Source organism: Scardinius erythrophthalmus (genome assembly GCF_964197995.2).
Source record: "Scardinius erythrophthalmus genome assembly, chromosome: 15".
Classification (NCBI taxonomy): domain Eukaryota; kingdom Metazoa; phylum Chordata; class Actinopteri; order Cypriniformes; family Leuciscidae; genus Scardinius; species Scardinius erythrophthalmus.
Window position 1 is genome coordinate 17589316 of NC_138235.1, and position 27360 is coordinate 17616675.

The 27360-nt window shown below is 36.7% G+C and overlaps 3 protein-coding genes across 5 annotated transcripts in view; 1 reads left to right on the forward strand and 2 right to left on the reverse strand.

The window, feature by feature from the left end:
- Window positions 1-27360, forward strand: part of LOC308703514 (uncharacterized protein) — a 146496-nt gene that overhangs the window by 7869 nt on the left and 111267 nt on the right. The gene's annotated exons all lie outside the window — the stretch shown is intronic.
- LOC308702739 (uncharacterized protein) lies at window positions 5058-11308 on the reverse strand (the record flags this gene model as incomplete). The annotated part of the gene is made up of 8 exons (XM_081385814.1): window positions 5058-5315; window positions 6928-7077; window positions 9159-9311; window positions 9540-9692; window positions 10124-10276; window positions 10472-10624; window positions 11021-11170; window positions 11266-11308. 8 exons carry the CDS (start codon window positions 11306-11308, stop codon window positions 5311-5313), a joined length of 960 nt encoding a protein of 319 aa, XP_081241940.1. The 3' UTR covers window positions 5058-5310.
- Window positions 11100-26888, reverse strand: LOC308702726 (uncharacterized protein). 3 transcript variants are annotated; one of them, XR_014031645.1, is made up of 9 exons: window positions 26684-26844; window positions 22400-22549; window positions 21824-21976; window positions 19837-19989; window positions 16724-16873; window positions 15491-15634; window positions 14085-14234; window positions 12810-12864; window positions 11100-11170 (listed from the first exon to the last, which is right to left on the reverse strand). XR_014031645.1 is itself a non-coding variant. In XM_081385800.1 (8 exons), the coding sequence occupies exons 1-8, from the start codon at window positions 26763-26765 to the stop codon at window positions 12860-12862; spliced, it is 987 nt and encodes a 328-aa protein (XP_081241926.1). In that variant the 5' UTR covers window positions 26766-26888; the 3' UTR covers window positions 12501-12859. The 3 variants fall into 3 exon arrangements, 2 of the variants coding, with proteins under 2 accessions (XP_081241926.1, XP_081241927.1); XM_081385800.1 differs by lacking the exon at window positions 11100-11170 and having other exon boundaries at window positions 12501-12864; window positions 26684-26888; XM_081385801.1 differs by lacking the exons at window positions 11100-11170; window positions 14085-14234 and having other exon boundaries at window positions 12605-12864.

Genomic DNA, 27360 nt, shown 5'->3' on the forward strand with positions numbered 1-27360 from the left:
TGTTATGGGTTTCCAGTTAGTTTAATATGGCAAAGTTAACCAGTGTTAAAGAGCTGATTCAAGTGTAACTTCATTGACTATGTTTACATGCACTCTAAATGCAATTATAGTGAGATTATAGTCAGTCCCTTTTACTTCTTTCCAGTGACCAAATTTAGATCACTTGATCCTCTTAGGTTTGTTTTTGCCTTTAGGTGTTCGACATCGGCTGTGGTTGGATGTAACCGATCAGTGAGTGTTGCAGAGTTCAGGAGAGGAGGAGCTACAAACGGAGACGTGAAGTCGGACACTTTCTCACAGTTCTCCGGCTACTCTCAAATCGCTCTCGCTGTACTTTTATAGCATACATCACAGTCACGTGGCGTCTGCGCTGTATTATATTTCTCTGTATCTTATTTCCTAGCCAGCAGCCATATCACCCTGTAGCCCAAGACTGGTTGCCCACTGAAGCTAAGCAGGGCAGAGCCTGGTTAGTACCTGTATGGGAGACCTCCTGAGAGAACCAGGTTGCTGCTGGAAGAGGTATTAGTGAGGCCAGCAGGGGGCACTCATTCTGTGGTCTGTGTGGCTCCTAACGCCCCAGTATAGTGATGGGGACACTATACTGTCAAAAAGCAACATCCTTCGGATGAGACGTTAAACCGAGTTCCTGACTCTCTGTGGTCATTAAAAATCCCAGGATATAATTCGAAAAAGAGTAGGGGTGTAATCCCAGCATCCTGGCCAAATTTGCCCCTTGGCCTCTGTCCATCATGGCCTCCTAATCATCCCCATATACTGATTGGCTTCATCACTGTCTCCTCTCCACCAGTAAGCTGGTGTGTGGTGGGCGTTCTGGCGCAATATGGCTCCCGTCGCATCATCCAGGTGGATGCTACACATTGGTGGTGGTTCCATGTAAAGTGCTTTGAGTACCCAGAAAAAGCGCTATATAAATGTAACAAATTAATTAATTATTATTTTTATCAAGTCGGACAAAATTTCTAAACGACATGCACTGCTTCAAGTCAGCCGCAGATCGGTCCGTGCAGAGCTGCATGAAGTCGAACAAGCCTTTAGTGTTCTAGTTTCATTAGTTCAGTCATCCTCGTTTCCTCCGTTTGTCTCCATGGTTTCTAATTGGTTCCTTGTTTCAGGGGTGTCTTGTTATTCATCACATTAGTTTCTTTGTTTGCCATGTGCTTATATGTCCTGTGTTCTCACCCATTCTCTGTTCGTCCTCATTTGTATTAGGTTTTAGCTTTGTTATTCCTTGTTCTTTTTAAATTAAAAAAACTCACTTTCTCAAAACCTTAAACACAAAACCATAATACGGCTGGCAGACACAACCCCCTGGCCGTTACCGGCGAGAAGAGACCTTCTCTCTCAAGCCCGCGGCTCGATCTTGCATCCTCATCCAGAGCGCTGGTCTCTGCATGCATGGATTATCAACGTTGGATACCCGTTGACTTGCCGATAGGGGTTATGAACACGATCACACAGTCTAGAGCTCCCTCTACGAGACGGCTCTACACGTCTAAATGGTCTGTGTTTAGTAAATGGTGCACCACCAAGGGGCTGGACCCACAAGCATGTGGGGTGTCGCATGTGCTTTGTTTCCTCCAAGAGCTGCTGGACATGGGCAGGTCCCCCTCCACGCTCAAAGAACCCATGGAAACTTTGGATATGAAATACCTCACGCTCAAAACTGTTTTTCTGATAGCTCTGTCTTCAGTCAAACGTGTGGGTGACCTTCATGCGTTATCAGTTAACGCCACATGCCTCGAGTTCGGACCTAATGATTCAAAAGTCATTTTCAAGCCGAGGCACGGTTATGTCCCCAAGGTTTTGGGCACACCCTTCAGAGCACAGGTCATTTCTCTCTCAGCTTTCCCGGAACCCGGCAGCGAGGTTGACAGAAATCTCCTCCGCCCTTTCAGAGCGCTGAGAAATTACATTACGCGCCCCGCTGCCGTCAGGCGCTCGGAGCAGCTTTTCGTTTCGAAAACTTTTATCAGTCTAAGTCTCGCGTAGGCCGGCCCACTTTCTGTGCCCGGGCTTCTGCTGTTTGATTTAGCTCTCCTGGTTGAGCTATACTATACAGGGGTTTGTCACTGTGTGCTTATGTACTTATGTACACTGTGTGCTTATGTACTTGCACTAGCCATCCTATTGGCCGCCTGGCTCACACTCTTGTGTTCCCCGGGCTTCCCTGGGACTCATTCAGTGGATGCTGGGCACGCACGGCGTTGACAAGGGAGTTCCTGCAGCGTAAGCTACTTACGCAATACGAAAGAACCTCTCGTAAGAGAACGTATCAGTTACCTAACGTAACCTCTGTTCTCTCTAGACGAGGGAACGAGTATTGCGTAACCCGCCGTACTCGCGCCACGAGCTCACTCGCTTCAAGCGACAAAAACCAGAGAAAGCAGCCCCGAGCCTTCTTTTGTACGCTAAGCCATGCCCCTTCTACGGGCCGTGATGCGTGAAGCACGCCGAGCGCGCTCATTGGGCGTGACGTCACGCCAAGGGCTCAGCGATAGGCTGCTGCAGTTGCTGCAGGGCAGCCAATGAGCACGCTGTATGCCTGCTCTTGGTCTGCTTGCTGCTGCACTGCGTTGACAAGATTATGAATTAAGGATAATTTTTTGGCTTCATATCTCGAGAAAAGATGACTTTACCCGCAGCGTAAGCTACTTATGCAATACTCGTTCTCTCTTCTAGAGAGAACAGAGGTTACGTTAGGTAACCGATACGATTCTGAAGGTTCCTTCATATTTGCGGTGTATGCTGTGGGTTTTCTTTTGTGTCTTAAAGGTGGTAGGAGGTCCATAAGAGCAGGCCCGACCCTCTTTCAGTCTTTCAGAGAGCTATTTCCTACTTCTGTGGATTCTATTGTTGACATGTTTTAACATTTGATGGTCCGTGTTGTAACAAAATTGTGTTTTTTTTTTTATTATTTTTTTTTTTTATGAACTATATTTGTTGCCTAGAATCAAGTATTGTGATCTGTCAAGGGTTCCGACTGCCTTAAGAGGTGGTGTAGTCAGCTTATATTTCTTACACTTACGAGAAATTGTCACAACAGCTGCTCGAGTAGGGCTGGGCAAAAAAAAAAAAAATCGATTTTTCGATATATAGTTTTTTAAAATGTGGTCAATTCAAAATCGATTCTCAAACACCAAGAATCGATTTTTTATTCATAATAGATAAATAAAGAATCTTTATTTATCTATTATTACCCAATTATTAGTTTTCCTCCATTGTTCATAGTCTTGCAAACTCCATTTTATAGCTAATGCTGTGAGATTTTATGTCAGTTTTATCTAAATCATAAAATAACCTCAATTAGTGCTGCACGTTTAATCATATCGCAATCGCGATGTCAAGCCTATACGCAATTAGGCTATATGACGCAAAATGCTGCGATTATATGAAATAAACAAATTTGGGCTTTTAACGGAATTAATGCAGCATCTGTTAATTTTTTTGTCATCCTTTGGCTAGTGTTACATGATCCCGCTTTTATTCATGGAAATGCTTTTAAACCATCCATAAATAGCTCTCACTGCCTGAGAATGTCAGTAGGGGCGGAGTTGGATCCAGATATAAGGGGTGGAGATTGGTAGGTTTAGGGGTGGGTTTAGGGATTAAGGGGTGGAGATGGGTAGGTTTAGGTATATGTAAGGTGGGAGGAGTTGGATCTGGATCCGACTCCTCCCCGTGGATTTCATGTTCCGCAGCGAGGACAGTAAGTCAACTCGCTGTTGACAGACGCGGATCTCGTCCGCGCCTCATTCAATCACGAGTCATAACTCTTCACGTCCATCATAATACTGCTCTTATGTTATGAAAATACTCAACAAAAAGACATTTTGGCGTAATTGTGCATGTTATTGTTCGTTCAAGCGCGAAAGAACTCCATTCTTGGCTGTCTTGTGCGCACGCACGATATCATCGCAAGTTTTTCTGTGTCACAGTCACGACATTCTCTCAACAGCGGCTGGTCTTAAAGGGACAGTACACAGTGTCCACTAATTATCTCTGTCGTTAAAGTTAAGCAGAGAACAAAGGGAACAAAGAAAAACACTCACTGCTCTTGACTAAAGAACTTTTGTAACTTTGATTAGTCTATATATAATTTATAATTAATGCAGCGCAGACTGTTTGATAACTTTATTCAATTTCTGTATATGGCCTAGCTGTTAGACAGGAAGGGCACAGATAAAAATTATATGCAATGTTTTTATATGGGTTTATGTGAGGATTGTTAACCTGTTCGATCAAGACATGCGACTGTTTTGACTTGTCCAATTTTCAGCATAAATTTTTCATCTTGCATCAAAATCCGGTCTATTCATTGTATGCATTTGAAATATAGAGTTGGGTTCTGTTTTAATGTACACAAGAGTTTAATATAAAGGTTTGTAGCTCTTAATTTCTTTTTATTAATTAAACACTTGAAAACTTATGTTCACTTTTCTTTTCTTTTTCTTTTTTTAATAAATATAGGATTTGTATTAAATATTCATTGAGTCGAATCGAAATCTAATTTAGAATCGAAATCGAAAAATCGAATCGAGGATCGAAATCGAAAAATCTAATCGAGAGCTTGCGAATCGAAATCGAATCCAATTGTAACATCTGAATCGATACCCAGCCCTATGCTCGAGCGCTGAGAAAATGGCAGATAGTGTACTACTCGCTGAGGGCGGAAACTATGGTAATACAGGGCTGTCAATCAGCAGCAGTGGGCGGGGCCTGAGCAGTATGATGTCAAAAAGGAGTGGGTGGATTTTTATCACTGTAGAGTGATTGGGTTCACACGCTGCCAACACACATTTATGTCCAAAACACAATATAAAAGTGGATTTTGCATAATAGATGCCCTTTAAGGTGTATCCTAGACACCTACAATTTTGTACTTTACTAGACGTCTCTCCACAGGTCTCTGCAGTTCCACTTCAGCACCATCACTTAGGAATAAATAAGATCTCTAGTGCTCCAATTCAGCACGATCACTTGAGAATAGAAGATCTCTAGTATCTAACCTGACTGACAGACAGACTCCAAATGATGCCTTTGTATAAGCTTTAATCACTGCTGGGAGGACCTCCTATCAATCACAGAGAATACAACCGGCAAAAAGAATACAATAGTTAATATGGGATAGGTACATGAAAAAGGTAACATGACTCATTACATAATTTTTCTAATATGATTAACACTGCATGCATGATCACAGGTGTTGAGCAGCATTTCTGTCCGGCAGGGCACTGACCATCATGGGAACAGTATTCGGCACACACTGGATTCCCTTCAGTTAGGCACCTAGACTGTATGGATAGAGATTTAGATTTAGTCTGGCCATTTAGTGGGATTAAGCATCAGATGTACAGCACAAAACACTCAGGACATGAATAGCTGCTTTTACTTACAGAGTGAATTGCATTGAGTATTATTTATCATCTTTATTAATTTTGTAAAGCCACCCACAGTGTTGGGTAAGTTACTTTAAAAAAGTAATTAGTTATAGTTACTAGTTACTTCTCACAAAAAGTGCGTTAGTAACTGAATAACATCATTACAAAAGTAACTACTGCGTTACTTAAAAAAAAAAAAAAATTAAATATAAGAAATTTCTTGATACCCCCAATATGAAATGTTAAATGAATACTAAATAGAACATCATATTATTATAAAACATTGTACACTAATCTACACTATTTCAATGTTGCTGTGGGACAATGTGAGAGACACTTATTAACTTAAATATTTAAATATTATCATTACTATAGTGGAACAACAAAACACAGTAGATGGTTTAGAACTTTTAATATTTTTTGCACAGACCACAACTGGCCAACAAATAAGTCTAAAAATAAATCATGCTTCTTAAGAAATGTACAAAAAATAAATAAATAGTAATAAAAAAAATATATACATACACATACACTAGTGCATATAATTAAAATGAGAAAACTCACACACCTTTACAACTGGTAGACGCATAGCCTACTTGAAGTATTTTCTTCCTCACAATAGTAAGTTTAACAAAAAGTGCTCTCAATATACTGTAATACTGAACAATGTACCAATATAAATAATAATAATAATAATAATAAAATATAATCTTTTGGGGGTTTATTTTTATAACCTACAGAGAATGTCATCAGAAGTTATTTTAGCCAAATTCTAGTCTTGTTTGCCGCACATGTTCACAACCGGTCAAACAAATATGTTTTCTTTGAACGTTCCCTGCAGGTTGTTTTGGAGTTTATGTTATATAAACTAATTAAAACATTGCATATGATACAGTGTACTTGGTGGCCAACTGATTTTCCTTCTGATATTAGAAAACCAAAATCGGGAATAGAGCTTGTTTCCAGTCTATCAGTTAGAAATAGGAGAGCAAAAAGATCCAGTTCTCCGGTTGTCATGACAACTCTTGCGTGAACGTTAATAGGCCTATTACATACCCAAGTCAATGCATTATTCTTTTCTTTTTGTATTAGTGTTTAAAATATTTAATTTACAACTAATTATATTGATTTAAACCTTAATTTATTATTTTATTTTTTTTATACTTACTGGGAGAGGGTGACCATGGTAGGCTACGACAGCCGTCATTTACCCTGCCATGCAGATGATGCCAAGCATAGGTGAAATTATTGAAGAAATCCCTGTCTAGGCTCTTCCCCGTTACGGGTTGTGCCGAGCCATTCGTTAGTTGTTAATGATAATAACTATGTTAACATTAGTTTCATTAATTTGAAACTTTTATGCTTCCATCTGAGGCCATTTCCCCCGATGCCTAATTGTACGAGACCTTACACCTGATGTTGAATATAATATAATATAATATAATATAATATAATATAATATAATATAATATAATATAATATAATATAATATAATATAATATAATATAATATAATATAATAATACCTGTAACTGGAGCCATACACTGAAGTCCACATCCATTGTTGCAGCATTTCTCATTCTTGGGACACTCACGGTCATCGGCACACAACGCAAAACGTATTCTGGCACATATTTCTGGTTTATATTTTCTCCTTGGACACACTCCTGGCTTTACTGTTATACAGACAAATGACAGAGAAGCCAAATCACTGAATGCTGAATTAATTTTTCACTGGGGTTTTTGGTTCTTTTGTTGTTGTTGCTGTAAGGACCTTTGAAATAACTGAAATCATTTGGCCAAGTAATATGGACATGTACATAATGCAGTCAAGACCTGCCTGGAACTACTTTAGCCGTGTGTTTCCCTGAAACTAATTGCACTCCTTAGAATCTTCGGCAACCAATCAGATTCAAGCATTCAACTGCCCTGTAGTCAGGCGTGCCGTTATAGTGGGGGGGGTTGGGCTGGTCTATGGGGTGCAGAGTAGGCTATGTCAGGCATATGGGCCCAGGATGCTAGGCGGGCCCAAATCCCGACTTTTATTCATTACTTTTTTGTGATTTTGTTTTCTTACATACACAAACATGTTAAATCAGATTCAAACATTCAACAGCCCTGTGGTGACCTTGAAATAATATAAAATGTAAACTAATAAGGTATTTAAATGTATTATTAAATGTAAAAAAAAAAAAAAGATCATCACAATAAGTGTAGGATATTGTGATGTCAAAACATTTGGTAGCCTAACTAAACATAATTTTATTAAGTTTAGTGACAACATGTTACGATGTGCATGGTGCAATGACTGCTTTTATTATTGCTTGATACAATTTTTACAATTTCAATTCAATTCAATTCTTGTGGTTTGATTCCGATCTTGATTCAATATAATTTCCTTTGGATAAATAGTACAGTAGATACATGTTAATTTTTCTCAAGAAAGAAATTCTCACATAATACTGTAAACAGGCTACAGAGAGCTCTGTCAGCTGGTATTATTAAAGGCTAAAAATAACAACTCAAATTAAATATAATGCATTTTTTATTATAATAACTTTTTATTTTTTAATTATATAAGTAAAAATAATAAATATGTAATATAGTGCACATATTTAGCAAAATACTAATTTATAGGCCACTAATACTAAATATATTATAAAAAACTATTTTTTCTATCCAACTAACATGCTACGGTCATTAAATGGCTTTCCTGAGGTAAATGTGTGACATTGTTCTCCAGCTGTTTTATTGACCTTTTTCCACGGTTGCAAAACACTGATTGATCGATAGTATGTATGACACATTTACATTTCGATAAGTTGTACTGCATCTTTCAACCTACCTATTATTGTTTTACTATTAAAGGGGCTATATGCTTTTTTCTGAAATTTAAACTCGCGACTGACACCTGTGGCCAAAAAACGGAACTGCTCTTCCTTTCTGCTCGCTCTCGTACCTGCACACACTTCACAAGTCATCCGCTGCAAAGAAGTCTACATTATGTTTACAGAGGTAAGAACAGTCAAATACATATATTGTTTGAGAAACTAAGTTTGTTTGCTGACTAGCGGTGGTGGCAGAGTGGTCTGAAACGTTTAACACTGACGTCACATCCGCAGACAGCGCGCGAAAAATCCGACCCGACAGAAAATAGGAAAAATAGGATACAGGCTTAGGTGCACCCAATGTGAGCTGACAAGGTGTCAGTATGCTCATCAGGAGATGTTTGAGTCATACATGGTCAAATAAAAAGGCTATTGTTACGTTTATTTTGGGGAAAAAGTTGCATATAGCCCCTTTAACTAGAAGTAAAGAAAGATGATCGGTTCACGTGCCGCTTGAACTGAGGTGCTACAGCGATGTCACATTTAAGAGCGCCAAAACGGTATTTATTGTCTGAATTTCGTGATAAAATTGACAGAATCTGAGAGCTGAGAATTAGTTTCCTATCATAAATAACCTGCTCTGTCTTGTCTGTCGGTGTCAGTGTCCACTTTGCTTGGCGATTTGTCTCTGTGTGAGAAAATGGATGTGTGGTGTGAGAGCGTGGTGTGAAAGGTGTCAATTGCGTGAGTGGCAGCTCTGTGTTTAAGTTGCTAAGAGTGGTTGCTAGGGGTGTTGTGTAGTAATACATACATAGAACCGTTGGGTGAAGCGGACATAGCCATGTTTTATCATGAATAAAATACAGCTATTGACCAATCAGAATCAAGGATTGAAACTAACCGTTTTATAATATAATATAATATAATACCTGTAACTGGAGCCGTACACTGACGTCCACCGCATGGAGTGCTGCAGCATTTCTCCTTTTTGGGACACTCACTGTCATTGGCACACAACTCTTCACCCTTCTTGATACACCTTATTTCTTTAAAGTTTGTTCTTGGACACACTCCTGGCTTTACTGTTATACAGACACATGACAGAGAAAAAAAAAAAAAAAAAAAAAAAAAACATAACCCTAATATATTGAAGAGCACAGGTGAAGTGACCATTTATCACAAGTTTTTATGAAGCTTGTTCACTTAAATTATAAGTTGTTATATTTTTTAATGCCTAATACAATTTTGAAATTGATAGCTTTCAATTATACTGTAATGCTGAATGCCTATAATTAAATAAAATGTCATACCTGTAACTGGAGCCATACAGTCAAGTCCATTACACCTAGTGCTGCAGCATTTCTGATCGTCGGGACACTCACTGTCACCGGCACACAACTCTTCATCCTTCATTAAACACATTGTTGTTCCATCGTTTGTGATTGGACACACTCCTGGCTTTGCTGTTATACAGACACAAGACAGTGAAAAAAAAAATAGCCCTGATTTATTGAAGAGCACAGGTAAATGTGACAGTTAATGAGTTTTTGTGAAGATTGTTTTAAGCTCACTTAAATTATATTAGTTGTTATATTTTTTAAAGCCTAATAAGTGTTAAAATTGATAGCTTTCAATTACACTGTAATGATGAATGCCTATAATTAATGACTAAAATTAAGAAGAAAAAAAAATAAATTTCATAGAGACATCAGGAGCAGTATTGGTATCAGTAATGCCTTCTTTCATAAAAATATGCCATTATACAAATATTTGAAATGTTGATTGACCGCATATAATATAATATAATATAATATAATATAATATAATATAATATAATATAATATAATATAATATAATATAATATAATATAATATAATATAATATAATATAATACCTGTAACTGGAGCCGTACACTGACGTCCACCGCATGCAGTGCTGCAGCATTTCTCCTTTCTGGGACACTCACTGTCATCGGCACACAACTCTTCACCCTTCTTCTTACACCTTACTACTTCAGAGTTTGTTCTTGGACACACTCCTGGCTTTACTGTTATACACACACATGACAGAGAAAAAATAAAAATAAAAAATAGCCCTGATATTTTAAAGAGCACAGGTGAAGTGACATGTATTACAAGTTTTTAATGAAGATTGTTTTAAGCTCACTTAAATTATAAGTTATATTTTTTTAAAGCCTAATACAATTTACAATGCTGAATGCCTATAAGTTAAAATATCATACCTGTAACTGGAGCCCTACAGTCAAGTCCATTACACATAGTGCTGCAGCATTTCTGATTGTCGGGACACTCACTGTCACTGGCACACAACTCATCACCCTTCCTTACACACATTATTGTTCCATCTTTTGTGATAGGACACACTCCTGGCTTTGCTGTTAAACAGACACATGACAGTGAAAAAAAATAGCCCTGATTTATTGAAGAGCACAGGTAAATGTGATAGTTAATGAGTTTTTGTGAAGATTGGTTTAAGTTAACTTAAATTATTGTTATATGTTTTAAAGCCTAATAAATATAAAAACTGATAGCTTTAAATTACACTGTAATGCTGAATGCCTATAATTAATGACAAAAAAAAAAAATCATAGAGACATCAGGAGCAGTATTGGTATCAGTGATTCATTCTTTCATTAAAAGATGGCATTATACAAATATTTGAAATATTGATTGACCGCATATAATATAATATAATATAATATAATATAATATAATATAATATAATATAATATAATATATATAATATAATATAATATAATATAATATAATACCTGTATCTGGAGCCATACACTGAAGTCCACATCCATTGTTGCAGCATTTCTCATTGTTGGCACAGTCACTGTCATCGTCACATGACGCGAAACGTATCCAGGCACACACTTCTGCTTCATATTTTGTGCTTGGACACACTCCTGGGTTTACTGTTATACAGACACATGACAGAGAAGCCAGATCACTGAATGCTGAATTAATTTTTCACGGTAAAAAAAAAAATCCACTGTCACTGTCTTTTTACAGGGATTTTTGGTTATTTTGCTGTTGTTGCTGTAAGCAGACATGGGCAGTATTTCAATTAAATGTATTTTAAATACGTATTTAATTACTTTAGTGTATTTTGTCATTTGTATTTTGCAGGTGTGGAAAAAATAAAATGTAGTTTGTAACAAAATATTTTGAGGGAGTGTTGAAAGATTTTGTATTTTCAGTCATCTACATTGTGACTTAGATTTAATCAACTGAAAACAGTGTCAGTATAGATCGATCTCCTGTGGGAGGTCTTAACAGTTTCCCTGTGTTTGCAGCCCTTTTGTCTTCATGTATAAAGGTCAGTCACACAGACAGAACTTTGGGTTAAGATTGTTGAAGGGCGACATGCTAACATCGCTGCTGAAGGACTGCTACACTACAAACCTTCAATAAATTCTTCTCCCCACAAGAACTCTGGTCAAGCTTACTTATTTTATGTATTGGAGAAATCTAATACATTGGCGAGCCACCCAAACCACTGCTTGGCCAAATACACCAAAATCTAACAGTGTATTTAGAGTATTTCAAATACTTAAATACTTAAGAAAAATCACCATATGCTAATCACCATAGTAAATGATTTTGCCATATTTTCAGTCTGATGTTGGCAATGGCAATGTCCAGGTTGGATGTACGAAAATCACGTGACACCCTGTAGACCGGGCTCCCTCCAAGAAGTGAATGAGTTTTGAAGAAGTGGCGCTGCTGCTCTTAAAAACGGCATTAAGGTAAAGTGTTTTGTGAAAAATATACAGTCTACACACACATCTTGCGCACTGAATGGCATTATAGAGAGAATAATTGTGCCTTATGAGATCAATGCACTGTGTTGTCATTCATAAAAGGACCTCATACCTAAACTATATTTGTTGCCTAGAATCAAGTATTGTGATCTGTGGAGGGCTCCTCATTAAATAAGGAGGTGGCGTAGTCAGCGTATATTTCCTACACTTACGAGAAATTGTCACTACAGCTGCTCGAGCGCTGAGTAAATGGCAGATAGTGTACAACTCGCTGAGGGCGGAAACTATGGTAATACAGGGCTGTCAATCAGCAGCAGTGGGCGGGCCTGAGCAGTATGATGTCAAAAAGGAGTGGGTGGATTTTTATCACTGTAGAGTGATTGGGTTCACACGCTGCCAACACACATTTATGTCCAAAACACAATAAAAGTGGATTTTGCATAATAGATGCCCTTTAAGTTAACCTGGTGTCTCCTAGACACCTACAATTTGATATTCTCTAGTGCTCCACTTCAGCACCATCACTTGAGAATAGAAGTAAGATCTCTAGTGTCTAACCTGACTGACAGACAGACTCCAAATGATGCCTTTGAATATGCTTTAATCATGGCCTGGAGGACCTCATATCAATCACAGAGAATACAACCGGCAAAAAGAGTACAACAATTTATATAGGACAAGTACATGACAAAGGTAACATGACTCTTTACACCATCTTTCTCTAATATGATTAACACTGCATGTACAATCACAGGTGTTGAGCAGCATTTCTGTCCAGCAGGGCACTGACCATCATGGGAACAGTATTCGGCACACACTGGATTCCCTTCAGTTAGGCACCTAGACTGTATGGATAGAGATTCAGATTTAGTCTGGCCATTTAGTGGGATTAAGCATCAGATGTACAGCACAAAAAACACTCAGGACATGAATAGCTAGTTTTACTTACGGAGTGAATTGCATTGAGTATTATTTATTATCTTTATTAATTTTGTAAAGCCACCCTGTGCATGAAACAGTGCTATAGTCTGAATTCAGGTACTTTTGACAGAATATATATAAAAAAAAAAAAAAAAAATCTATAATTATTTTTATAAAATACACAATCCTGTTTGTTTTTATAAATCGCTAGAACACATTTCTAAATACTTAGGTCACTTTTTCAAAACTCTTCACACAGTGATCACAACATCATTCTATGTGAACTAAACTGTGGATCATTTACCTTTGCTTTAGCAAAAAATGAATTAAATAATGACAAATCTTTCAATTTGCAAGAATTGCAATTCTTTAACTTCGCTATATTTTGCCAACATACAAGATAGCTAGTTGCAATGTGTTATTTTAGTAATTTTTAAACATGCAATTAAAACTAGGGGATAATACAGATTTCAAAAATAATCTCAGTGGGACGTTTTATACAACCTAACGAGTGTAACATTAGCAGCAATAAAACGGCAAGAAGAAAATCAATTCAGGTACAGGTAGCCTACAGGGTCCGTGTACTTGGTGGCCAACTGATTTTCCTTCTGATATTAGAAAAACCAAAAATCGGGAATAGAGCTTGTTTCCAGTCTATCAGTTAGAAATAGGAGAGCAAAAAGATCCGGTTCTCCGGTTGTCATGACAACTCTTGCGTGAACGTTAATAGGCCTATTACATACCCAAGTCAATGCATTTTTCTTTTCTTTTTGTATTAGTGTTTAGAATATTTAATTTATAACTAATTATATTGATTTAAATCTATATCTATATTTATAAAAAAAAAAAAAAAAAAAAAAAAAATTATACTTACTGGGCGAGGGCGACCATGGTAGGCTATGACAGCCGTCCTTTACCCTGCCATGCAGCTGATGCAAAGCGTAGGTGAAATTATAGAAGAAATCCCTGTCTAGGCTCTTCCCCGGTATGGGTTGTGTCGAGCCATTCGTTAGTTGTTAATGATAATAACTATGGTAACAATAGTTTCGTTAATTTGAAACTCATGCTTCCATCTGAGGCCATTTCGCCTGATTCCTAATTGTACGAGACCTGAGACCTGGCGTTGAATATAATATAATAATACCTGTAACTGGAGCCATACACTGAAGTCCACATCCATTGTTGCAGCATTTCTCATTCTTGGGACACTCACGGTCATCGGCACACGACGCGAAACGTATCCGGAAACATATTTCTGGTTTATATTTTCTTCTTGGACACATTCCTGGCTTTACTGTTATACAGACACATGACAGAAGCCAAATCACTGAATGCTGAATTCATTTTTCACTGGGGTTTTTGGTTCTTTTGCAGTTGTAGGCTGTAAGGACCTTTGAAATAACTGAAATCATTTGGCCAAGTAATATGGACATGTACATAATGCGGTCAAGACCTGCCTGGAGCTACTTTAGCCGTGTGTTTCCCTGAAAATAATTGCACTCCTTATAAGATTTATAGATTTCACATCTGGAAGACAGGCATATGCACGATTTTTTTTTGTGCATACATTAGTTTTCGGAATCACACTAACGCACATTTGAGAAATTGTAGCTTTAATAAGACTCAATCTATATATAATTTATGTAGTTAAGACTGTAAAATAACTATTCAATTTCTGTATATTCTCTACCTGTTAGACAGGTAGGAAGGCCCACGGGTAAATATGTAATTTATTATCATCATAAGATGGTTTTAAGTGCACTTAAATTAAGTGGGTTTTTTTTTTAAGCCGAACAAATGTTGAAATTGATAGCTTTCAATTATACTGTAATGTTGAATGTCTATCATTAATGTAAAAAAAAAAAAACAGTACCAGTAGTATCAGTAATCCAGGCCTTCATTCATAAAAAAAGAAATATGCCATTATGACAAATATTTAAAATACACTGCCTTTAAGTTGTTCCTACATTAATTTGGAGAGTAACTGTGAAATTACACTACAAAAATACAAAAAAAAAAAAAAATGTTTTTAATCACAATTACAGAAAGAAAAGTGTGATTAGTTCATTTTATTTGTAATCGACTAAGAGCACTAATATATATTAAGCCATTTTTCTCTGGTAACCTCTGTACAGAAAGCAGCCTTTGTTAATAAAAAACGCAGAGTAAAATAGCTCGAAAGATTTCTTTAACTTCAATATATTTTGCCAACATACAAGCTAGCTAGTTGCAATGTGTTATTTTGCTAATTTTTTAAACATGCAACTAAAACTAGCGAATAATACAAATTTAAAAAATAATCTCAGTGGGGCGTTTTATACAACCTAACGAGTGGGATGTCTGCGGGATACCTCCCTGAAATTACTTTTTGCAGGTTGGGATGTCTGCGATAATAACTATGTTAACAATAGTTTCGTTAATTTGAAACTTTTATGCTTCAATCTGAGGCCATTTCGCCCGATGTCTAATTGTACGAAACCTGACACCTGACGCTGAATATAATATAATATAATATAATATAATATAATATAATATAATATAATATAATACCTGTCACTGGAGCCGTACATTGACGTCCATTGCATGCAGTGCCACAGCATTTCTCCTTTTTGGGACACTCACTGTCATCGGCACACTTATCTTCAACCTCCACCATACACACATATTTTATGTATGGACACACTCCTGGCTTTACTGTTATACAGACAAATGACAGAGAAGCCATATCACTGAATGCTGAATTAATTTTTCACTGGGGTTTTTGGTTCTTTTGCAGTTGTAGGCTGTAAGGACCTCTGAAATAACTGAAATCATTTGGCCAAGTAATATGGACATGTACATAATGCGGTCAGGACCTGCCTGGAACTACTTTAGCCGTGTTTTTCCCTGAAACTAATTGCACTCCTTAGAATCTTCGGCAACCAATCAGATTCAAGCATTCAACTGCCCTGTAGTCAGGGGTGCCGTTATAGTGGGGGGGGGGGGGGGGGGGGGGTTGGGCTGGTCTATGGGGTGCAGAGTAGGCTATGTCAGGCATATGGGCCCAGGATGCGAGGGGGGCCCAATCCCGACTTTGGTTCATTACTTTTTTTGTGATTTTGTTTTCTTACATACACAAACATGTTAAATGAGATTTAATCTATATTTAAATAAAAAAAAAAAATTATACTTACTGGGCGAGGGCGACCATGGTAGGCTATGACAGCCGTCCTTTACCCTGCCATGCAGCTGATGCCAAGCATAGGTGAAATTATTGAAGAAATCCCTGTCTAGGCTCTTCCCCGTTACGGGTTGTGTCGAGCCATTCTTTAGTTGTTAATGATAATAACTATGTTAAGGGTAAAATATTCGATGTTCAACAAATAAAAAATAGATATAATACATATGAACAAATTATAAAGCTCGGGTTGCTGAATATTTGATCCCTTACTTCGGAAGCACTTATTATTAATGATATGATTACAGATTATAACCTAGACATGTTGTGTCTGACAGAAACCTGGCTAAAACCAGACAATTACATTACTTTAAATGAGTCCACCCCCCAAGATTACTGTTATAAAAACGAGCCATGTCTGAAAGGAAAAGGGGGAGGTGTTGCTGTAATCTATAGTAATATCTTCAGAATTACTGAGAAGTCTAGTTTCAAATATAATTCTTTTGAAGTGTTGGTGCTTAACAATATTTTCGTTAATTTGAAACTTATGCTTCCATCTGAGGCCATTTCGCCCGATGCCTAATTGTACGAGACCTGAGACCTGGCGTTGAATATAATAATAATACCTGTAACTGGAGCCATACACTGAAGTCCACATCCATTGTTGCAGCATTTCTCATTCTTGGGACACTCACGGTCATCGGCACACGACGCGAAACGTATCTGGGCACATATTTCTGGTTTATATTTTCTCCTTGGACACACTCCTGGCTTTACTGTTATACAGACAAATGACAGAGAAGCCATATCACTGAATGCTGAATTAATTTTTCACTGGGGTCTATGGGGTGCAGAGTAGGCTATGTCAGGCATTTGGGCCCAGGATGCTGGGGGGCCCAAATCCCGACTTTGGTTCATTATACTTGTTTTGTGATTATGTTTTCTTACATACACAAACATGTTAAATCAGATTCAAACATTCAACAGCCCTGTGGTGAACTTGAAATAATATAAATGTAAACTAATAAAGTATTTAAATTTCTTATTAGACGTAAAAAAAAAAAAAAAAAAAAAAAAACCGCAATAAGTGTAGGCTATTGTGACGTCAAAACATTTGGTAGCCTACACTGTAAACCCAGATTTTGATTCAACTCAAAGAGATTGAGTTCATATTACTTAAATGTGTCTAATTTATTGACATTACTTGTTAATTCTGATTAAGTTGAACTTTTTCTTGTCCTTTCTTATTGTAATTTAGTTAAGTCCAATCAGTAGTTTCTACTCAAAATGAGTATGTATTACTTAAACGTGTCACTTCTTTACATTAATTATGAATTAAACTGAGTAAACTGTACTTTTTAATGGCCTATCTTATTGTAATTATGTGTTTGAGCTCAAACAACTTAAAATCACCAAGTTTTGCCTGTCCAACGTTCAGAGGGTCAAAAACAAAATAGCAAATTATTTTCCAGATGGAGTCACGGGTAAGTTCGTGATTTCTGGACGTTATTGTTGTGTCCCTGATGTTAATGTACAATTGATGAAACCTCATTTAAAACTGCATTAGCGTTGGTTGACATTTGTTTTTCTTTTTTTTCATGCCATCACTGAGGAGACTACACACTAGAGGCCTATTAGGCCATGGCTTTGTTTCTTTTATTGCTAAAAAAAAAAAAAAAAAAAAAAACACCACATGTTCAATAAAAATAAAATTTAATCAGTGTAATGTTGCAGTTGTATGTATAGATTTTACATGGCTCTATTGATTGAAAGATATTTTGAGTTTCAGGAACTAAAAGTTAAGTTGGGTCCATTAGAATATACAATTTAGTTGAATTGGTAATGGAGTAATGCTTACTTAAGCTGAGTTAAATAAATGGGTGGGGAATGATTGTTTAAACTAAGTATCTTCAGTTACTGTAACTCGGTTATAAGTACATTCAACTTAAATGTTCTATTCCATTCCATTATGGGCTTAAGTACATTGAACGTAGTCCACTTCACTTATTCAACTAATGCTTCATTACTTAAATTAAGGCAACGAGTTACCTTGTTTTTTTTTAAGTAGATTCTATTTATCCAGGTTTACAGTGTAACTAAACATAATTTTATTAAGTTTAGTGACAACATGTTACGATGGGCATGGTGCAATGACTGGCTACTGCTTTTATTATTGCTTGATAAAATTTTTACATTTTCAATTCAATTCTTGTGGTTTGATTCCGATCTTGATTCAATATCGATTCATTTGGATAAATAGTACAGTAGATACAGGTTATTTTTCTCAGGAAAGAAATTCTCACATAATGCTGTAAACAAGCTGCAGAGAGCTCTGTCAGCTGGTATTATTAAAGGCTAAAAATAACAACTCAAATTAAATATAATGCGTTTTTTATTATAATAACTTCATAATATTTTAATGATATAAGTAAAAATAATAAATATGTAATATAGTGCACATATTTAGCAAAATACTCATTTATAGGCTACCAATACCAAATATATTGTAAAATACTAATTTTATAGCCAACTAACATGCTATGGTCATTAAATGGCTTTCCTGAGGTAAATGTGTGACATTGTTCTCCAAGCTGTTTTATTGACCTTTTTCCGCGGTTGAAAAACACTGATTAATCGATAGCATGTATGATGCATTTACATTTCGATAAGTTGTACTGTATCTTTCAACCTACCTATTATTGTTTATTCACTCACATTGTTATTTAACTAGTAGTAAAGAGAGCTGATCGGTTCACGTGCCGCTTGAACTGAGGTGCTACAGCGATGTCACATTTAAAAGCGCCAAAACGGTATTTATTGTCTGAATTTCGTAATAAAATTAACAGAACCTGAGAGCTGAGAATTAGTTTCCTATTGTAAGTAACCTGCTCGGTCTTGTCTGTCAGTGTCAGTGTCCACTTTGCTTGGAGATTTGTCTCTGTGTGAGAAAATGGATGTGGCGTGAGAGCGTGGTGTGAAAGGTGTCAATTGCGTGAGTCTCACGCTGAATGCGTGTTTAAAGGAAAACTCCGGTCAATTTTAACATTGAGCTCATTTTTTTGTAAATTTGGAGTGCTGTCAGTACAGAGAACAACGACAAAAATCGGTGTTGCCTACACCGTGTTATCCTCTTTTTAAAATTTGCACCCTGTTGACTTCAATGGGGCAAGTTTTAAACCTGCTTTTAGCCTCTTAACATCCTTGATGTGTCATTACAAGTGCCCAGCCATGTGAGTGATTCCTTCAGAGTGAACACGAGTGAATCTGACTGCAGTAGATGTGAAAGATATGAATAAAAGTGATGTTAATTCAGCCAGCGCACATACCTGTATTTACTTCCTGTTTTCGGTCGAAGTCCACACTCGACAATCGACTACTGTGGACTTCGACCGAATACAGGAAGTAAATACAGGTATGTGCGCTGGCTGAATTAACATCACTTTTTGGCAACACCAATTTTTGTCGTTGTTCTCTGTACTGACAGCACTCCAAATTTACAAAAAAAATGAGCTCAATGATAAAATTGACCAGAGTTCTCCTTTAACAGCTCTGTGTTTAAGTTGCTAAGAGTGGTTGCTAGGGGTGTTGTGTAGTAATACATAGAACCGTTGGGTGAAGCGGTCATAGCCGTATTTTATCGTGAATAAAACACAGCTATTGACCAATCAGAATCAAGGACTGAAACTAACCATTTTATAATATAATATAATATATAATATAATATAATATAATATAATACCTGTAACTGGAGCCATACAGTCAAGTCCATCACACTTAGTGCGGCAGCATTTCTCCTCTTTGGGACACTCACTGTCACCAGCACACAACTCTTCACCCTTCTTCTTACAACTTACTTCTTCATAGTTTGTTCTTGGACACACTCCTGGCTTTACTGTTATACAGACACAAGACAGAAAAAAAAAGAAATGAAAAAAAAAAAAAAAAAAAAAGCCCTGATATATTGAAGAGCACAGGTGAAGTGACATTACGAGTTTTTATGAAGATTGTTTTAAGTTCACTTAACCCTCAAACCGTATTCACTTTACAGCCCTTAATCCTGTAATTGTGGACAAATGTGGGCACGGGGGTCTCAGGTGTGATCCAACAATTTTTTTTAAATAAATGATATATCACTATCTTCGATAAAATTAAAACTATCAATTTATGGTGTTTTTTTTAATTTGTGAGGTATTTTTGAATTTATTTAAATTAATAATACCATATTTTTTATTTAAAATATGCTTATTTTTATGTTATATTTAATATTTTTTTAACTTCAGTAAAAAACTTCATTTCATTAAATTCAGATAGCTAAAACTTAAAAAAAGAGGTGACTTTTGTGACATCTGGTGTCTTATGTTGGTATAAAATTTACAAAAAAAGCAATAATCTCAATTATTTCAATAGTAAATATGGCTTTAGTACTCAATGGCTGCATATAGGCTGAACTCTATAAATCTGTTATAATAAATGTAAGTTTTTGACTTTATCACAAGTTAGAACTGTAATTTAAAATATATATATATATATATATATATCTGTGTTTGGTGAGACAATACAAAAATGCAAAATATGCTTAGACAGATATGACCAAATATGACCAAATATGACAAATAAGTAGTAGACCATTTATTCTATATTTTAAACAAAAAAACATTAAAAAAAAAAATTTAAAAAAATGTATTGGTACAAAACTGGAAAGAATAAATTACTTTAGTGACACCTGGTGTCTTCTGTTGGTATAAAATTAACAAAAATAAATAAATAAATAAATATCAATAGCCACTAGATGGCTCTACTAAAGGGCTGCATGTAGGCTCTATAACTCTATAAAACACTGTTATTATGAATTTAACCACCAAGTTTTTGACTTTATCACGAGTTAAAATTGTAATAATATATATAATATATATCTTTGTTAGGTGAGACTGTACAAAGATACCAAAATATGCTTAGACAAATATGACCCATCAAATATGATGCTATAAGGAAAATACAAAGTAGTTGATCATTTATCATTTATTTTACACAAAAACATCAAATTTTAATAACTCAAAAAACTAATTGGTACCAAACAGGTAAGAATAAACAATAATAACTCAAAAAAGTAAGTGTTAGGTAAGAATAAACAGGTAAGAACAAACAATAATCATAGTTATAATGTGTTCATGCACTTGTGCGCATGTGTGTGTTTGTGTGTGCATGTGCACAGGTGATTTTAGAAAATAAAATTAAAATTCAGTCATTGGCTCATTCAATACTTTGTTTTTATGTGTGAGTGACTTTTTATTAAAAAAAAAAAACAGCTATGTTATTGGCTCATTGAATGCTTGCTTTGTGTGTGTGTCTGTGTGTTTGTGTGTGTTTGTGTGTGTGTGTGTATGTGTGTGTGAGTGTTTGCCACAATGAGATTGTTGTACAGGATCACCCCTTCATTTGTGTGTATGTATGATATGCATTGTGTTGGATCTAATGATTTTTTTTTTGACAAAAAAAAAAAAAAAGCTCTGAATTACAGTTTTTCCCATTCATTCCTATGGGTGCCCATTTTTGACCCAAATACGGGATTAAGGAGTTTTTTTTTTTCACCCATTTAACATTCTTGAATCGAGTCAATTTTTTTTGTGTGTGTTCACTATAAGTTATATTATAAGTTATATTTTAAAATTGATAGCTTTCAATTATACTGTAATTCTGAATGCCTATAATTAAGTAAAATATCATACCTGTAACTGGAGCCATACAGTCAAGTCCATTACACATAGTGCTGCAGCATTTCTGATTGTCGGGACACTCACTGTCACCGGCACACAACTTATCATCCTGCCTTACACACATTATTGTTCCATTGTTTGTGATAGGACACTTTCCTGGCTTTGCTGTTATACAGACATAAGACAGAGAAAAAAAAAATAGCCCTGATTTATTGAAGAGCACAGGTAAATGTGACAGTTAATGAGTTTTTGTGACGATTGTTTTAAGTTCACTTAAATTATATTAGTTATATGTTTTAAAGCCTAATAAATGTTAAAATTGATAGTTTTCAATTACACTGTAATGCTGAATGCCAATAATTAATGACTAAAATTAAGGGAAAAAAATCAATTTCATAGAGACATCAGGAGCAGTATTGGTATCAGTGATTCATTCTTTCATAAAAAGATGCCATTAAACAAATATTTGAAATATTGATTGACCGCACAATATAATATAATATAATATAATATAATATAATATAATATAATATAATATAATATAATATAATATAATATAATATAATATAATATAATATAATATAATACCTGTATCTGGAGCCATACACTGAAGTCCACAACCATTGTTGCAGCATTTCTCATTGTTGGCACAGACACTGTCATCGGCACACGACACGAAACGTATCCAGGTACACTCTTCTGCTTCATATTTTGTGCTTGGACACACTCCTGGCTTTACTGTTATACAGACACATGACAGAGAAGCCAAATCACTGAATGCTTAATGTCTTTTTCACTGGGGTTTTTAGGGTATTTTGCTGTTGTAGGCTGTAAGGACCTTTGAAATAACTGAAATCATTTGGCAAAGTGATATGGATATGTAATGCAGCAATTTTTGATCTAAAACGATTTCTACACCATTTTTTTTTTGTGTGTGTGTGTTTTGAAAGACCTCTATATTATTGTCCATTACTAAATTACTTAATTCAAACTCACTGAAAGCAGGCAACACACAGACACAGACACAGCATCTGTATCTTCCAGAAAAGTCTCGATCGACTGGACGGCACGAGCACCAGCTTCCCGAGAATGACCGGCCACTACAGAAGAGCATGTTATAATCAGGGCAAGGGCCCCTGGGCTTGAGAATATGTTTGGGCCCTAACTACGCTACAAATGATCTCAACTAGAACATCATTATGGATCACAAAATACACAAAGTAAATATATTTTGAAGTTCCTAGAACAATTAATGCATTAACATGCCATGCCTAGCGCAAGGTTAGCTTGATGTGTCCTGATGTAATACTGGATGTGCTCTGAGTTGAGAGAAGATCAAAACCATGAAATAACACTGAGCAATTAATGCAGAGATGAACAGTATTTTTTTACTTTGTCATATCCGTGTTCTCTTAGTCTCAGGTCTCATTTCTTAATTTTAATCAAATTCAATCAGAATACAAAGACAATGTGTATGGCAATTACCTGCACTCTTGCTTGTGTGATAACTCATTTGCTTATGTTGTGAATATAAAAACAGTAACTAAATGGGTATTTTTATCATCTTGATGACATCTCTGCCCCACTATAGTCCACACACCCCCCTTCATGTGCACGCGCAAACTTGGGGAGTATAGTACAGTTGGTGAGATACTACATTTTCATGTTAATTCGTGTTTATTTTGACTACGACGTGTACGAGCATGCGCTTACTTTAGGGTGCTTTCACACCTGCCTCATTTAGTTCGGTTGAATCGCACTAGAATTCGTTTTCCCCGTTGGTGTGGTTCGTTTGGGCAGGTGTGAATGCGTCAATCGCACTCGGGTGCGCACCAAAAGCGGACCAAACAAGTGTACCGAGACCTCCTGGAAGAGGTGGTCTTGGTACGCTTTGAAACGAACTCTGGAGCGGTTCGTTTGTGGTGAGAACGTGATCCTACCTCGAACAGAACCAACTGCCAAAGAACTGCGCATTTTTGGACTAAGCCAGTTGCCGTAGTCAGCTGCGCTGTGCATTAGCATGAGGAGAAATGTTTGTTGACAGTTTGCAGGCTGCAGCTCGCGGACAAACTTGGAGTTGTGAGGAGGTGCGGAGCCTTAGCCTATAGAAATTATTATTAACATTATTTTCGAGCCGCATTCTCGGTTCATTCTCAAATATTATTGTTTGTCTGAAGTCTGCCGGATTTCCACCGTCTGACCAAACGAAGTGCATTTATGGAAATGCGTTCCGAGTGATGTGGATGTTGTCACGTGACTACATTTTGGTTCGTTTTATCAACTCATAAACTGATTCGGACCAGAGCAATCAGTGTGGTGTGAAAAGGAACCAAAACGCCTTAAAAATGCTACAAAGTATCATTTTTCGCACTTGGTCCGGACCAAATAAACCAAACTACAGATGTGAAAGCACCCTAATTCAGCGCGTGCAGCACAGCAAAAGTAGACTCGGTGCGGAAACGGTCGCTGCACTGCTGTAAACGCAACAGGTGTTGTGCCAAATTCTGACCCCCGGTAATAATTTTCAGGGAGTTGAAATTGGGCACAACACCGGACCACATCCGCATACAGTGTGAAAGCTGTTAGCATGGGTACGGAAAAATAGGCACGGTTAGACACTGTACAGTGTGAAACAGGCAGGGGCGTAGCACCAAATTTTGGGCCCTGGGTACAAACCATCTGGCTGGGCCCCCGTACCATAATACCATAGTGATACCAATGCATTTAGATACGTATTGCATTTTTATCATAAAAACACTTAAAATGTAAACAAAATAAGCCACACTCTGATTAATATATTTTTGTTTTATTGTCAAAAGTACAAGTTAATTGATGATTATTTGTCTGTTTAGAAATAAATGCAGACTATTGAATTACAGGGTACACTAACCGCCAAACTAGACATTCAGTCTTTGAATTACGTTTTTAAAATAAGTCATTTTCAATCATTAAGATGTGCATTAAACTGAGAACAATTCTGTACTTAATGTAAGAGCGTGCGTGAGCTAATTTGCATAGCAATGCGGTAAAATAGGCGCTAATGTTTTTGCGGGTGTTAGATTTTGACAATGGAGGGAAATATACAGTGTTTTCATGTAAACATCTGATTTTTGCAGTGTAAGATTACAGTTAACGCCTTTAAATATTACATAAATGTATTATGTATTTTTATTAAACTTATTGAGTGTAGGCCTATAAATCAGCAGCAAAAAGTAATTCTTGAAAAAATCTGCACAGTAATTTTATCAAATCTACACGTTAATAAAAACAAATTGTTATTAGTACTCTTATAAAATTCAATCAGGCAATCATAGGCTACATTTCTCAATTTTATATTTATATATTAATGTCAAGAATTTAGAAGTGTGTTTATATAGCCCACGCTACACTACACAGAAATAATACACAATTAAATTATGCTTATTTTAGATGCATTGAGCAGGCTAGGTATAAAAAATATAGGCTTTTAATAATCTTTCAGTGCGCAAAACCATGATAATATAAAACGCTTCAAAACAGAGCGCGTATGCGCATCGCGGGTGCAGAATGATGTGCTCAAAGCGACATGGAGTCACAGCAAGTGTGCATTTAAAAGTTCACGGCACAAAGCGAAGACATGTCGAGCGCACAAATCTTAGTGTATATCTTTCCAACAGTTTATTGATCATTTGTTTCTTCAGTTTTAAATTCCAGTTATTGTGCGTTTGATGCCGATTCATAGTCCTTGTGCTGTTTGTGATCTAACAGGCACATGGTAGCGAGTCGTTTAAAAACAGCAACAAACTCCAACAAAATAAAGTCATTTTATGCCAATCCACAGCCTTTTCTCTACAGATCAAGCATTATAATGTATCATATTGGAGAGTTTTACCGTGCATCCTGCTGTAACCGGCAGAGGCGCGCGCGCTGTTTGAATAACGTTAGTTAGCTGTTACTGAATGGAGATTGACAGCCGCAGAGGAGGGAAAACGAGTTTCCGTAAACTTTAATGATGTAATACGACATCTGTCCCTCACATTAGGCTATGGAATGGCCTCAGATGACTTTGTCACCCAAACTGAAGTGAAAAAAGCGCGAGGTGCCGAAAAGCGCGCTGTTTGCATCCCTGTATGTAGGGTGTGATACTATAAAGTATTGGTATATTATTCAAACAGAGTACGAAGATAAATGTATGCTATTCTACCTGGAGTAGATATTTATGTTAAAACAATGTCAATGCTCGATGATGCATTTGGAGCTCACCTTTCTTTTCAAAAAACTGAGTGAGCAACTGCTTGCCCTCATTTGCCTTTCTCTCTTTAATCTTCTTTTCTTTTCGTTTTTGAGCCCCTTATTTTCCTTCCTTAAGGAAAGACATGACTCTTCCCCTGTCTTCCTAATTCCTATCACAGCTCACTCCAGCTCCTCCTGTCTCTCATCAACTGATTCACCGCGGGTCCGTAGCAGAAGCACCTGACCTGCGGGTCGTACCATTTACATTGATTCGAGAGGGGTGGTGGGGCCCTGCATAGCATGAAAATGACTTTTTTATACCAAACCAGTGCCTAACTACAAGTTTAGTTTTGCACAGGAACTTTTTTATTTGTACATAAATGCTATACAAATGTTAGTGCATGTATATGTATGTATAGAAAACTGACTTCTAAGGGCCCCCCCCCTGCCTCGGGCCCTGGGAACTCGGTACCCTTTATCCCCCCAGTCCGACGCCCCTGGAAACAGGCATCAACCCTTTCAATATAAAAATCTTCTCTATTGACTGACTCAGATAATACAATTTATATATTTACAAAGTTCATCTTTCAGTGGTCACCTGAACTATTGTTCATGCATTTCTTCAGGCTGCATAATGAAATTAAAGAACATGGATCTCACCTGTGGTTCCTGGAGCAGCTTCTGTTGTGCTCAAGCATCCAGACAGACACAATAACACAGCGCAATACACTCGAGCTGTCATCCTCTCCACTTACGATCATACAATGAACTGCTGGAAAATCATACTTGTCTCAGGACGAGAGAGTATTTAAGTTAGCGCTAAACCAATGGCGTGAGTTTGGGGCGGGATGATCTGTTTTGGAGAACAATAGAACACACCCGCATGTTTTAAAAAGTTCCAATGAGGTCAGAGAGTTTCTGATACAAGACAAGCTCCAGGCTATGATGCCAATCGGGAGAGCTCTAGGCTTGAATATGATGCCAAACGGGTTTTTTTTTTTTTTTTTTTTTTTTTTCAGAATACACAAACTAGTTTTCAATGGCCTCAAAGAAGTATAATACTTTATACACAATAGTTTGATTTAGATTATAGATCCAATACAATCCCACCGGACAGTCTTTTATGACAGTGTGTGGGTTGGCCAGTTTGGGCACTATTCAATCCCAAATCTAAAACTAATCTCTTGCGAAATGATAATTTTCCCTAAAGTAAACTAAATGGAAACCCCTCATTTGTGCATGTTTTAGAGGGCAGTTTTCCCCCCCCAAGGAATTTTTGAAAGAAAGAAAGAAAGAAAGAAAGAAAGAAAGAAAGAAAGAAAGAAAGAAAGAAAGAA

Bases quoted from the DNA above. Each gene is read 5' to 3' on its own strand.
- LOC308702726 (XM_081385800.1), bottom strand. From the start codon at position 26,765: ATGACAGCTCGAGTGTATTGCGCTGTGTTATTGTGTCTGTCTGGATGC. The intron at 19,990-21,823 runs GTATGATATTTT...TCTGTATAACAG, and splicing joins CTGTATGGCTCCAGTTACAG to TAAAGCCAGGAGTGTGTCCA. The intron at 15,635-16,723 runs GTATTATTATTA...TCTGTATAACAG, and splicing joins GTGTATGGCTCCAGTTACAG to TAAAGCCAGGAGTGTGTCCA.